Below are 13,507 nucleotides of genomic sequence, written 5' to 3' on the forward strand. Positions count from 1 at the left end.
TGAATCTTAAGCTGTAACACTCTCCTTTAATCTAATTTTTTCAAGTAATGTCTAGATCTCTCCACACTGTATCTACCTGAGTGAGTTACAGTGAGCACTGGCTATGTACGTGTAATAAAGGCCCTATGCACTTACCTCTCTTCAGCCCATTGTCTCAGTCGCTGCTGAGCACTGGGCGAGTGGAGAGAAAACCTGTCCCCACTGCGACAGTTTTGTTTCTCAGGAGACAGCCTTCTTCGTAGTTGCTCCAGTTCATGCTCATACATAAGCCTCTGGCGCTCTAACGCAGATCGTTTCTCTTCTTCGTGCTGCTGCTCTAGGCTGTTCAATATGGACTGCATTGGATCTAAACAATGGGTTTTTAAAAAGATAAATAAAAGAAGATTCTTGAAGACAGTTTGGGATAAACTCAGTTTTCCTTACTCCCAATTACCCATATTCTTGTCAGATATATGCCAAACTGTCCTCCATACAGAAAAAGCAGGTCTATTGTGTGTTCTACACATAGCCTAAGAGTGGCAGTCAAGTGTCAAACCTGAGAGATTCTACCACTAAGAACAAAGTTGGTAGTGATTTGTAATAAAGGCTGAAAGAATGAAAAGTTTATATAAATGTAATAAATTAAGGTCAAAGACAAAAGAATAGGGTACAGAGAATAACATAAAGATTTCCTTTTTTGGTTAATATTTAAAAGGTCTCAGTCACAAATATGTTTAACTCTCCATCGACTTTAAAAGATTCTAAAATGCACAATAGATCCGCTCACCATTATTACCCAGAGCCTTCATGGTAACCTCCATCTGTGCATACTCATAATTGAAGTTGATTTCACTGGACACCTCACTGGAGGAGTCCCCGTCTACATCCAGCTGCTCAGAACTGGTGTCATTCTTCATGGAACTGTCTTGTTCCTCATCCTCTCTATCTGCTTTCTTTTTCTTTTTAGGCAAATTCAGTCTTGGAAGAAAAAAGGTATTTTTAAAATAAAGACAGGCACGGATTCATCCTGTTCATTAAATACTGACATTTACTAGATGCCAAGGGGGCACCATGTAAGTGAGAGGCAATTACTATACTTGGGAAGTTTATCCTCTAGTAGTAGAAATACACACACACACGCATATGTGAATAGTTACAACAAGACAGTGTGATTCAAGGCCATATGACCGTAACAAGCGAGGTGTTGAAGAAAAGCTGAGGAATACTGAATAACAACAGAAAGGGTGACAGAGTAGGAAGTCATCTGAGGTGAGCCTTAAATGGAGAAAGCAGGGCATTAGTGATGTGGGAACAGGATGAGAAGAGATGTGAAAATGGAAACTCTCATAGTCTGGAGAAATTATGAATAAAACAACACAGGGGCACATAAAATTTGTATTGCAGAAATTGTGGGAGATAATGCTGGGAAGATCAATTTATCCCAAACTATGAAGGTTTTGAAAACCAAGCCAAGCAATTTACACTTGATTTAGTTTGAGAAACAAAAAAATGAAAAATATTTTTCACATACTTCTTACCCCTCTACCCTTTGCTAAGTAATCAAAATACTGAATGGCCTACAAGCAAAGGATCTCCATTAGCTATAAGAAAAGTCAGCTGTTATCCCAAACAGGGTGACCAGTGACAGGAAGAGGAACAGACCAAAATTCTAATTCTGTACAATCTTTAGCCCACCCTTTCTTGGCAACATAATACCAGTTTTCTATGGGAAATAATGTGTGCAGTCCCGGGACACACACTTTCTCAGACTCCCGTACAGCTAAGAGGCAAATTCTAGCAAATGAGACAGAAGTGGGAGGCTGCTGGGGACTCTGGGAAGACTTCTGCTCTCTCTGGTCCAGAAGACGGTCAGGGCTCATATCATCACCCATCTCCCTCATTTTCTTTACATGAGCCAACATGCTGCTTTTGTGCCTGGAGTGGTGCAGCCATCTTTAGACCACAGACCAAGACAATTAGACAGTGACAAGACTCCTGCCATGACAGTTTTGAAAGGCTTAGCCAATGCTAACAACCATCCACCTTTGGATGTCTTATTTTGTCAGTGAAACAAATTGTCTAAGTCATTATAATAGTCAACTTTGTCATTACTTGCAGCAGAAAACATTCCTAAATGAAATATGAATTTTATTTCATGAAGAAGGAAACTAAAAGTACTACTCTTCCAATAAAAAATAAACAGATAAAAAGATAAGCATGTAAAAAAAATTAATGAATTCTTATACCGGATGGCAAAACAATCATCTTCCACTGGGAAATAGAAACAGAAAAATAAGTAAGTAATCTCCTTATTTTGCCTCTCAGGTTCAAAGCATATACTGAACAAACCATATATAATCAATAAATATATATGTACACAAAATAATGTATAATTTGTATGGAGTTAAGTTTACCTTCTAATATATATTCTATTTCAGAGTACAGTCTTCAACAATCTCTTAAGAGCCATGAATAATGTCATACCTGAAGAAGTGGTTGTTTCCCCATAATATCCTGTCCCCATGGTGTAGCTGTATAGGACTAGACACGGAGGAGCCATTTACAAATGTTCTGTGGGCAGAAGAGGTCAAACATGCAAACAATGATTATCACGTTTTCTCCTTTAATATACTATAGAGATCTAGTTATCAGGAAAAATAAAATAATCAATTTCCCAAATTGATTTTATAATTTGTATTTACATTCATGCTGATTTACCTAAAAAGTCTATGGTACTAAGTATAATATATTATTGTCCCTACTTTTCAAAGTTTCAAATTTGTCATATAGTATATTAAGGACTAAATATGGAACCATTATAGTTCCATTATAAAAGCTGGTAGCAGTAGACATTACAACTCAAATCATGTCCAATCTACATGGGTAAGAGCCAATCAACCAACTAAAATCTAGAAATATCTAAAGATATCAGCAATAAGAAATGAGACCTATGCTAAAATCTTCTGAAACTTCCTAGAGCACAGAAAAAACATTCATATCCTATCAATATATAAAAGACTTGTCAGGTCCACTTGCTGCTTATCTTGAAAATGGAGTTCAACAGATGCACGGATAGAAGGATATGAAGGGAAGAATTTGCAGGGGCAAAAAATAAACAGAAAAATTATGCATACCACTATAAGACTGATATTCCTGGAATATCAGTTTCATCAAGCCTCCTTCCTGCTGAAGGACTCATTTGCTTAGGGACGGGATAAAGGTCAGTTCATTAACTTGATACTCAAGGCTCCATAAAAGGAAGCCTTCTTTATTTCCTCTCCCTCTTCTAGTGAATTCTCAACTCCAGCCAAAAAAAAAAAAAAAAAAAGATTTATGTTCTATGCACTGAACGTGATTGGTGTACTCTTGTTTCAAAGCCAGGCTTATACCAGTCCTGCAACCTAGAACTGAGTTTCTGTCCCTCTCCATCCCCTTCAAGTCCTGCTCAGCTTTTAAAGCCCAGTTGGTTTCAGCTTCATCTATAAAGGCTGCTTATCACCCCAGGCTTTAGTATCTTAGTTTCTTTGCCATCCTAAGCACTACCTGGCTTTATACAGCTAATTACTTTTTATGTATATGCATTCACACAAAATCTTACTCTATCTAGATTTCACTTGCCATGAGGGTTTTTAAACACTAAAAGTAATTGGTCCTCCTATAGTCTGATTATTTAAATCTTGAGCTCAAAACATATAACAAGAGGGAACCTACTAAAATTAGCAGATTTTAGCTTTTATGACACAAGTTACTTAAATACAATGAGGAGTTTAATTAAAGGCAAACATATATAGAGGCTTATTTTTAAAGGCTACAGCAGTTAAGCCATAATTAGTAAATAAAGGCATGAATATAATAACAGTTTTCAAAGTGTGGTCTCTGTGGGGTCCCCAAGATCAAAGCTATTTTTATAGTAATGCTAACCTGCCCTTTTTCACTGTGTTGACATTTATACTAGCAATGAGTAAAACTGTTGGTATTTTAGCACAAACCAAGGCAGTGGCACCAAACATTACTAGTAGTTACTGGACTACTCACTGCCACGCACTCACAAATTTAAAAAAATGTTTCCTTTGAGGATGTCCTTGATGAAGCAGTAGAAATCATTACTTTTTTTTAAATCTTGACCCTGAGTACCCAACTTTTTAAACATTTCAGGTCACAAAATGGGAAGTACATAAAAAGCACTGTGTTCATTCATACCAAAGAATGAAGATTGTCCTGAGTAAAAGGCAAACACAAAGTGGTATTTTGGGCAGATATTTGTTTGCAAATGAACAAAGTGAGGAAATGACTGCCAGTATCTGTCGCCAACTGTAAGCCTCAAGTGAGAACTGGGGTTTGGAAGACTTGTGTCCGTGTCCTCCATCCAAAGACTACAAGGAGCATTCCTGTAGTGAACATGCGCAGTGAGAAGTCACCGTCACGGAAAGCACGGGGTGTCTCAGTGAGACTGTGCTGGGAAGTACTGTAGCAGGATCTGGGCGTTAGGTGGACGATGTGGGGAGGGCTCTGAGAGAGCGGGGTGCTGGATGTACTTGATGCTGTATGATCGGGCATTTCAAAAAATCTTGTCTATGGAGGGGAGACTCCAGTGAAGATGAAGTTGTGACGAGTGAAGAAATAATCGCTCACCTCAACCAAGAGGTGTTTGGTATTTGGTGTGTGGCAGAGTGACCCTGGTTTTTGTCTGTGCTGAAATAAAATGATGGTGTGGCCTGCTTGGTCTTATTTTATCACCACTTCAGAGTAACCTTGCCTGAGGTTGGTATTCTGTGAGATTTAATAGGAGAACGTCATGCCCTAAGCTGGGAGAGCCAAGCCCAGCTTCTGCTTTTTTCCTCTTTCTCATGTGCATCCTTCACCATGAGCTTGATAACTTACTAACATTTAAAGACTCTGTGGATCAAATCAGTAATGATATTAATGATTATTCAGTATCACATGATGAAATGGTCCAACATTTGGAAATTCAATATAAGTCAGTTAACAGTTATGGATCATTATATAACACACAGCCCAAGGAAACAAACTGACAAAAACTTAATTTCTATAATGTTATGCCTCTTCATTCATTCATTCATTCACTCATTACTAATTGAGCACTTATATGCTAGCCTTCTATTACATACTAAGGAAAGAGAACCAAAAAAGAAGGGTCCGTGTCCTCAATGAGTTCATAGTCCACTGGGGTAATAAAGGCTAACAGACCAGAAAAATGCAAATACAAAGGGTTGACAGGAAACATAAGATATATGGGAATATATACTAGGATCCCTTCACTTAGCCCAAACAGGAAATTCCCCCAAAGTAGATAATGTCAGAGCTAACCTGGAAGGTCAAACAGGAATTAGCTGCCCAAAGGAATGGCAGACATAGAGGAATAGGAGACAAACTGGAGGAATGTAAGGGATTTTGTATGAAAAAACAGAAGAAAGCCATCTGGCTGTCTGGTGAGTGACCCAGGAAAAAAGGTTCTAATCAAGATTTGATGAGGGCCTTATTTAAATAAGGCCACAAGAGTCAGTATGACAGAGGACATGGCTTAAGAGATATTAAAAAGTTAAATGTAAAGGCCTTGGTAATGAACTGAATATCTTCATTAAGTCAACTTAAAAGCAAAGGCCAAACATCCTGTAGAACATCCACAAGTAGTGTACTTTCTTCCTCTTAAAAATTACTGTGACATTAACACTAATTAAAGTACATTACCTGGTGTTCTTCTGAGGAGTCAGCATAACCTGGCCTTCTGCTGTGATGTCTATAATACAGTGTTCAGGAAGAATTCCCATTCCACATAGCTGGATGTCTTGGGAATTTGCTGACCCTATCAATGTATGTTCCTACAAAAGAATCAAATTCACTGATTAACATCATATTCTTACATGTATAGAAACTGAAATCATCTCCTCTGAGCCCTCTTATATTGATCCATTACCTTAGCTAAAAGATTTTCTTGGGCAAATGGAATGGGGTAGGGGGAATTTCTGGCTTTCTCTGAAATACATTCTACAAATTATATTGCCTTATAAGGAATAACGCACTGATTTGAGTTATACCTTTTTAACCTAAAGCTATAGTTTTATAGTAATGTCTATACTATATTCATCATTTTCCACTGCAATCTTGATCCAAATATTTTATACTACTCTCAGAGCATGAGCCATGTGTCAATGATGTACCAAAAATATTGGTCTGAAAATCAGAATTACTTAAGTTGTACATCACTTATCTGGACTTAATCAAGATGAGTCAACCAAAAAGATAAAAACCTACTCAAATCTAAGTATTTTGAAAAGATTACAATTATTTTATGAATCCCATGGCCTCCCTAATCTTCACAGAAGATATGATGGATGTGTTCTTCTTACTGTATAGTGCCAATTACTCAATTCTTGAAGCCCCGATCACCAGCCTTGCTTTCAGGCTGGTAACTGAGAAAGTGGATATAAAAATCAAGCTCCCTCTTCTGCACTTCAGTATCTGACTGCCCATACATAATTAAACGTTGATAAGACCTGGATGCATCCCTAGGCCACCTCCTCCTTGCATACACCTGGATCAGGGGTCAGATACAGAACGTGTTAAGCTCTGCAAGTCATATAAAACCACTCAACTCTGTCTCGTAGTGTGATGTGAAAGCAGTCAGACAACACACAAATGAACAAGTGTGGCTACTTTCCTATAAAACTTTATTTATGAACACTGAAATTTGAACTTCATATAATTTTAACATGTCTGAAATATTATAGCTTTTCTAATTTTTTTTAACCATTTAAACAATGTAAAAACCATTCTTAGCTCCCAGGCCATATAGAGCAGCCAGGAAGCTAGATTTGGCCAGTGGTAATAGTTGCTGACCCCCAATCACGATGACTTCATCCAGTCCCATGAGTTTTAAATGCTGTTGAGACAGGAAAACTAAAGGAGCCCTATGAAAAACTGCTTATTTTGCTCCTTTTCCTGCTTCTGTTCTTGCTAGGACCTACCTCTCCCTACACATACACATCTTATAGAACAATGTGTCCTCCCGGTAAAAGTAAAGGAATTAATTTCTTTGGAGTCTTCCAGCACAACAGACACCATCTAAGGAGTGACCAAGACCACAGGATTCATCAAGACCTCTGGCGCCAGGGCATAAGTGGCTTATGGAGGACACCTATACACTTGTCTATGTTCCTGGATTCCTGAGAAGATACCACCCTCAATAAAAACCCCAGGCCTCAAACAAAGATGAGACTTTCCTTTCCGAGTCTCCCAGATGCTCTGGTCTGTATCGGCTTCCTCTCTAGGTCTTCGATAAGCTCTGCTCTCATTTCCTCTTGGCTTACATTTGATCTATCCTAAGTGAAGTCAGGCACTTTCTTAGCTGGTTCTGGAGGGCCCCATCTGGGTCCTCAGACCCTGGCTGCCTGCAACACTGTCTCTATATAAATCAAATCACCAACCAGGAACCACATGCTTTAGTTCCATTATTTTCCTGCCTCCACTACCACTGTTCTAGTCTCAATAACTATTATTTACTGCCTACTTGGATGTCTAAAGACATTTCAAAGTGTCTAAAGGTCATTCCTTATTTTTCTTTAATGTTTATTTATTTTTGAGAGAGAGAGAGAGAGAGAGAGAATTTGAGCAGGGGAGGGGCAAAGAAAGAGAGGGAGACAGAGAATCTGAACCAGGCTCCAGGCTCTGACCTGTCAGAACAGAGCCCAATGTGGGGCTCGAACTCACGAACGTGATCATGACCTGTGCTGAAGTGGGACACCTAACCCACTGAGCCACCCAGGAGCCCCTCTAGAGGGGCATTTGAGTATCTAAAGACATCTCAAAGTGAAAGGGCCAAAGCAGAACTTTTGCTCCTCCAACCCGCACCCAGGAATCTATTCTACTGCCACCACCCAGGTAGGCAACTAAAAAGGTTAGCTGCCCTCTCTTTCCCTTACCAGCCTACCCCCCTGGTCCGTGTCGATCAGAACATCCCTACAGACTGTCCCTCCAAAACATATCAAGAATTGGCTCATTTTCCCTCCGTCTCTAGTATCACACCTTACTCTATTGCTCAGGTGAATACAGGAGCCTCTCACTATTTTTCCACTCCTAATCCCACACCTCCATCCATTTTCAGCACAACAGCTGATCATGTGGCCTCCTCTACTTAAAACCCTCTAGTGGCTTCCCTTTGAACTTCTAATGAAGTCCAAATTCTTAATCAGGTTTACAAAAAAACCCACTCAGTGACGTGGCCCTGCCTGTCTCTCCTATCCTATCTCCTACCACGCCCCCTTCTCCTGAAACATGGTAAGTCCACACTGGCATTTTATATGGTCTTTGAGCACAATGGCTGGTTCTTTCGTCTAACCTTGATATTGGTAGTTTCTTATCATTTCTATCTCACCTTCTAAGGGAACATTCTAAGAGAGGTGTACCCTGAACTGACAATCAGAAATAACCACCCCATCACTCCTATTTCAATTCCTTACCTAGCACTGACTATGGGTTGCTTTACTATCTGTCTCCACAGCTAGCATGGAAATGTCACAAGAGCAGAGAACTGCCTGACCTGCTCCCCACTGTAATCCAAGCACTTAACATAGGCCTGGCACAATTGGATTAAATAAATATAAAGGAAAAATAAATGAACAATCATTACTCTTCAGACTCAAAGAAAGATGAATCTCTCCTTTTCTTTGCTGGTAACCCTTCTAATTATGTTGTGGGTCCCCATGATTCCCATCTCTTCTGGGACCTCAATCTCATTAAAAAGGCCCTTCCCCACTAGTATTTTCATTTCACCTTTCCTGGGAGTTTCCTCACTCAGCTGTACTGCAGTGGTGATTCTAAGGAAACAAAGAGCTGGGATCCAGGGCTATCCCATGGTATCCTATTCAATCCCCAAGGAGTATATAAAATACAGAGGACATTCCACATAAATCTTTACTCTTCACTACTAGCTGAGGCTTCCTGGCCAATCCCATACTTTTCTAATCTGGAGGACAGGATTTGACTGCATGAAACTACAAGTAATGCTTTGTGATGCTCAGTAGCAGGCCTAAAGATCTATGCCTATCTCCACTCCCCACTTTGGCTCTTCCATCCCTGTCTTTACAATCCAAACCCATGGTGGAGTGAAACTCCAAAAGGGGCGAGGGGAAAGAGTCTAAAGAGAAAAAGGGCCAAAGACTATCTAAAAAAGAAGAAAAAATCACCAAAGTGCTTGCCTTGAGCTAGATAACCCAGGTTGGGATTTGAGTCTAGAACCAACTCCCACTACCATAGTCTGACTACACACAGGTTCAGGCCTAGGTCTGTGCCCTTGCTCTTGTTCTCTTTGCTTGAAAGGCTCCCTCTTCCCTTTATCTAAATACAAGGGTCTTTTGACATCTAGGTCCAGCTTCATCTTGTACTTGAGAAAGTTTCACTAGTAGGCAACAGCGACTTCTCCCTTCTCTGAATCCTGATTACACTTAGAGAGGATACCACATTTCACTATCGGTTGCACAAATGTTGCTTTTTTCCCCTTTATTTAGACAGCAGGATTTAGAGAACTCCTACATCTTCTACAACAACGAGCACAGTAAATTATACATGGTGTATGCTAAGTATCTATGGATAGACTGAATTAAAAATTATTGGAGAGAAGATAGTAACACAAACATGCAAAAATTTAATCCAAATTCTAGAAGGAAAACTTCATTTTTTTTCAACAATGTTATACTAAGCACCTATTATGAGCTGGGCACTGAGTCACAAGAGACAATTATGGTGCCTACAATCTCAGCAACAACTTAAATCTCTCAGTTGAGGTTATAATCTATTCTAATTTGGATGATGGTCCACTGTAATCTCAAACGTTGTACTCTAATCTGCCAAAGCCTTACTGTTTGATAATTTAAGCAAGTTAGACAATAAGCTTTTTGATAAGTTCTTCCTATTGTGCTCTACGCACTGCAATAAAAATACTGATGAGAGAAAAAAATAAACATATCATAGGGTGGCGCAGAAGTTTATCTAATGAGTATCTAGTGCTATGAAAGTACAAGGTAATCAAAACAAGATAAATTAATTGGGTAGCTTTTCAGTCTCTTTGTGATATATGGATATAATGATTCTTAAAGTAGACTAGTTTTAGGGAAAACTTAGCAAATATAAAATACTATATTTAAAAATCTCAGAAATAATCAAAGGCTAGAAATGGTTTTAGCCTTTCTTCATCTGTTTAAATTTAATTTCACTGGAGATGATTAGTTTACCATTCTATGAATTTACTGCACCTTGCTCCCTTTATAAATTAACTGTTTATGTGGCTCTTTTGAGAATCTTCCTTTGACCAACTAAGTCCTAAAAGAAAGAGAGAGACAGAGATAGAGGGGAAAAGAGGAAGGTGAGAAAGGAAGATGAAGAAGACAGGACTTGTCCACTAGTGACATATTTCACAGGGTAGCTTTTCCCAGCCTGCAAGAAGAAAAAGTGGCCTATACGTAAAGCCTTTGAGGTCCCTCAGTCTTATCAATATTCTCAGATAATTTCTGAAGGAAAAAGTAAGTACCAGGGGCACTAAGCAGGAAAGTAGCTGTTAGGTTTCACATATCTAAATAATAAAATCCTTTAATAAAGAAGTCATGCTAGCTTAACAGAACCAAAACTCTGAAGACACCTTTTCTAGAATGGAGGTGAAAAGGGCAGGTATGGTATCTTCCCATCTTTTACAAATTCAAACACTACACTACACAGGCCAAACTGCTGCCAACCCAAGAACTCGTACTGTGCCATGAGTGTGTCATCTTCATCTTAGGGTTCTTGGGGCCCAACCCACAGCTCTACAAACACTGAATGGCTGATGCCTTTGCCATTCTCATCACCTCAGTCGGTGACTGTGAATACTGGCAAAGAGGACAACAGGCAGTTCACTCTCAATGGGAGCTACGCTGTAGGACAGACATGTGTTTTAAAGCTGCTGCCAAACTGGGGCACCTGGATGACCCAATCAGTTAAGTGACTGCCTTCGGCTCAGTCATAATTCCATGGTTCATGAGTTCAAGCCCCGTGTCTAGCTCTCTGCTGTCAGCACAGAGCCCACTTCAGATCCTCTGTCTCCCTCTCTCTGCCCCTACCCTCTACCCTACTAGTACATGCTCTCTCCCTCTTGGTCTCAAAAATTAAAAAAAAAAAAAAATTAAAGTTGCTGCTGAACCACTGGCACAAATCCTTATCAAGTGTATATAGGTATAATTTGCCCCAAATCCTTCAGAATCAGCCTTGTTTCCAGAGCCATTAATAGCTGAATTGTGCAAAGAGCAGATCCAGAACTGCATAAGCAAAACAGCCCTCCTGAGAGATCTTACGGATAATTCAAAGGTATGATGAAAATCAATCATACTGTGATCCTATTTCTGTAATTTAAAAATATGTAACGGTGTAAGTCTATAGACATACATATAGGAATAGAACCAGCAGATACAGAGAAAACTATTAAATGTTAACTGTGGTCATCTCTGCATGCTAGAATTTGGGCATGAATCCCCCCCCGCTCTTTTTCTAGTACGTGTTTATAAAACTCTTCAGAAAACAGAGTGTATTACCAGCATCATGTTTTAAGATGAGGGAAGCAGCTTTTCCCTCCAGAGGCTTGGCTGGCACTGGTATAAACGTCCAAGACTGTCTTAGGATCACAGGCAGTTCTTGCTTGGCACAAGAGCACAGGACTATAAAAATAACCTTGCAAGGAGATCTTAATAATCAATGGGGACACTAAAATTATTCTGTGACTTTTTAAAATCACAATGAAAAAATTAACAGTTCTCTTACTTAAAACATACAGGGTAATGAAAAAAAGTAAACTAATAACTACTTAGTAATTAGACTATTAGAATTCTCTTACCCTTACCATGTATAGGGTAATAAAAAATAGTAAAACTAATATTTATTTAGTATATGGTAATTTAGACTATTAGAAACATGGAAATTTAAAGCATTTTACTTTTGGGGTGCCTGGGTGGCTCAGTTAGTTAAGCATTAGATTCTTGATCTCAGTTCAGAGATCTTTAAGATTAATCTCCTTAATTTTTAAGATGGTTACTTATTTTGAGAGAGAGAGAAAGAGAGCATGAGGAGGGGAGGGGCAGAGAGAGAGGGGAAAAAAGAGTGAATCCCAAGCAGACTCTGTGCTGTCATCATGAAGCCTGATGCAGGGTTTGATCTCACACCCATGAGGTCATGACCTGAGCTGAAATCAAGAGTCAGATGCTAAATGACTAAGCCATCCAGGTGCCCCATCTCAGCTCAGGTCTTGATCTCAGGGTTGTGAGTTTAAGCCCTGCTTTGGGCTCTATGCTGGGCATGAAGCCTATTTAAAAACAAAAAGCATTTTATTTCTCTGTTAAATGCTTAACAAGAGTAGTTTGAACAGTACTTGCCTTCTTCTCAGTACATAGCTTACAATATGGAGGGAGCATGTTTTCCACATATTCTGTGCCATGGAAAACTGTAATTCTCCTTTCTAACTTGTACCGTTTTAATCTCTGTGCTCTAGATGCTGTGAACTACCTCCAAGAGCTCCTCTAGTATGAAGTGTTCTCCGGTGTCACTCCCTTTGAGCCATCTTTGTCTTTCTCATCACACTTTTCTCATTTACATTGCTAAGTTCACCTTCACGACACGTCCCTGGCTGCATGTGTAGAATCTCACAAACGGCAGTGGTGTCAGCATCCTCTAACTAGACAGTGGTAACTGGAATTGGTGTATGTTGGAACCATGCCATGCAAGGACTGCCCACACATGCAAATCAGATGCAAAATTATCTTGTGAGTTATGTTCCATCTATGGTTTGGCCACCATACCTTGCCTCTATCAGTTCCAGACAAAACAAATATACAGAGAATTCTGTTCTGGAAGAGAATTATACCACTTGGAACTAGAAAGAATGTTAGAGATAATTTAATCCAGGGTCCTCATTTTATAGATGAGGTGCTGAAAATCACCCAGAGATATGAAGTCATCTGTCCAGTATCTAAATTGAGTTCAGAATTTGAAAGCAAGAAATAAAAAACACTCAGCCTCCAAATTCCTCCATTCCACATCATGGTATCACTTTACTGAAGCAAAAAACTGTTCTTGGGATTGAAATCATCCTTTAGAATGTGCTTGGTCATGAATCTACTCTTGTCACGGGGTTAGCCTGGGCAGTGAAGAAATCAACACTGCCTTAGACTCTGCCAAAACAGGGCTGACCACACAGTCTGAAACAGAATCCCGACACCTCCACACAAGATGGCCAGAAATATTTTGACTACTCTCCAAAAGTCTTTAAATAGTTTCTTTGTTTATTTTTTTAGTTAAAGAACAGACATAAATCAGTTTTTTTTCTAGTTGGGCGTATGTGTTTGTGTGTTTGAATTTGAACTTCATCACATCAGAAAGAAAGAGAATTCATAGTTCTGATTAATAAAAAGGGCAGAATGTTTGTGTCCTATTCTGTCTTGTAACTCTCCTAAAGCTTATGAATACCTATAGCTGAAATCCTAACAGAAAATGC

The 13,507-nt window shown here is 39.2% G+C and overlaps 1 protein-coding gene across 3 annotated transcripts in view; it reads right to left on the reverse strand.

Moving 5' to 3' along the window:
* The window catches only part of KIF13B (kinesin family member 13B), a 197,260-nt gene that overhangs the window by 82,619 nt on the left and 101,134 nt on the right, over positions 1–13,507 (reverse strand). For all 3 annotated transcript variants that reach the window (XM_029938512.1, XM_029938510.1, XM_029938508.1), the window contains exons 14-17: positions 5,689–5,819; positions 2,464–2,550; positions 767–957; positions 136–346 (exon numbers count right to left, since the gene is read on the reverse strand). In XM_029938512.1, coding sequence (XP_029794372.1) covers positions 136–346; positions 767–957; positions 2,464–2,550; positions 5,689–5,819 — 620 coding nt within the window. The remainder of the gene's footprint in view (positions 1–135; positions 347–766; positions 958–2,463; positions 2,551–5,688; positions 5,820–13,507) is intronic.

Source organism: Suricata suricatta, chromosome 1 (assembly GCF_006229205.1).
Source record: "Suricata suricatta isolate VVHF042 chromosome 1, meerkat_22Aug2017_6uvM2_HiC, whole genome shotgun sequence".
Classification (NCBI taxonomy): Eukaryota; Metazoa; Chordata; class Mammalia; order Carnivora; family Herpestidae; genus Suricata; species Suricata suricatta.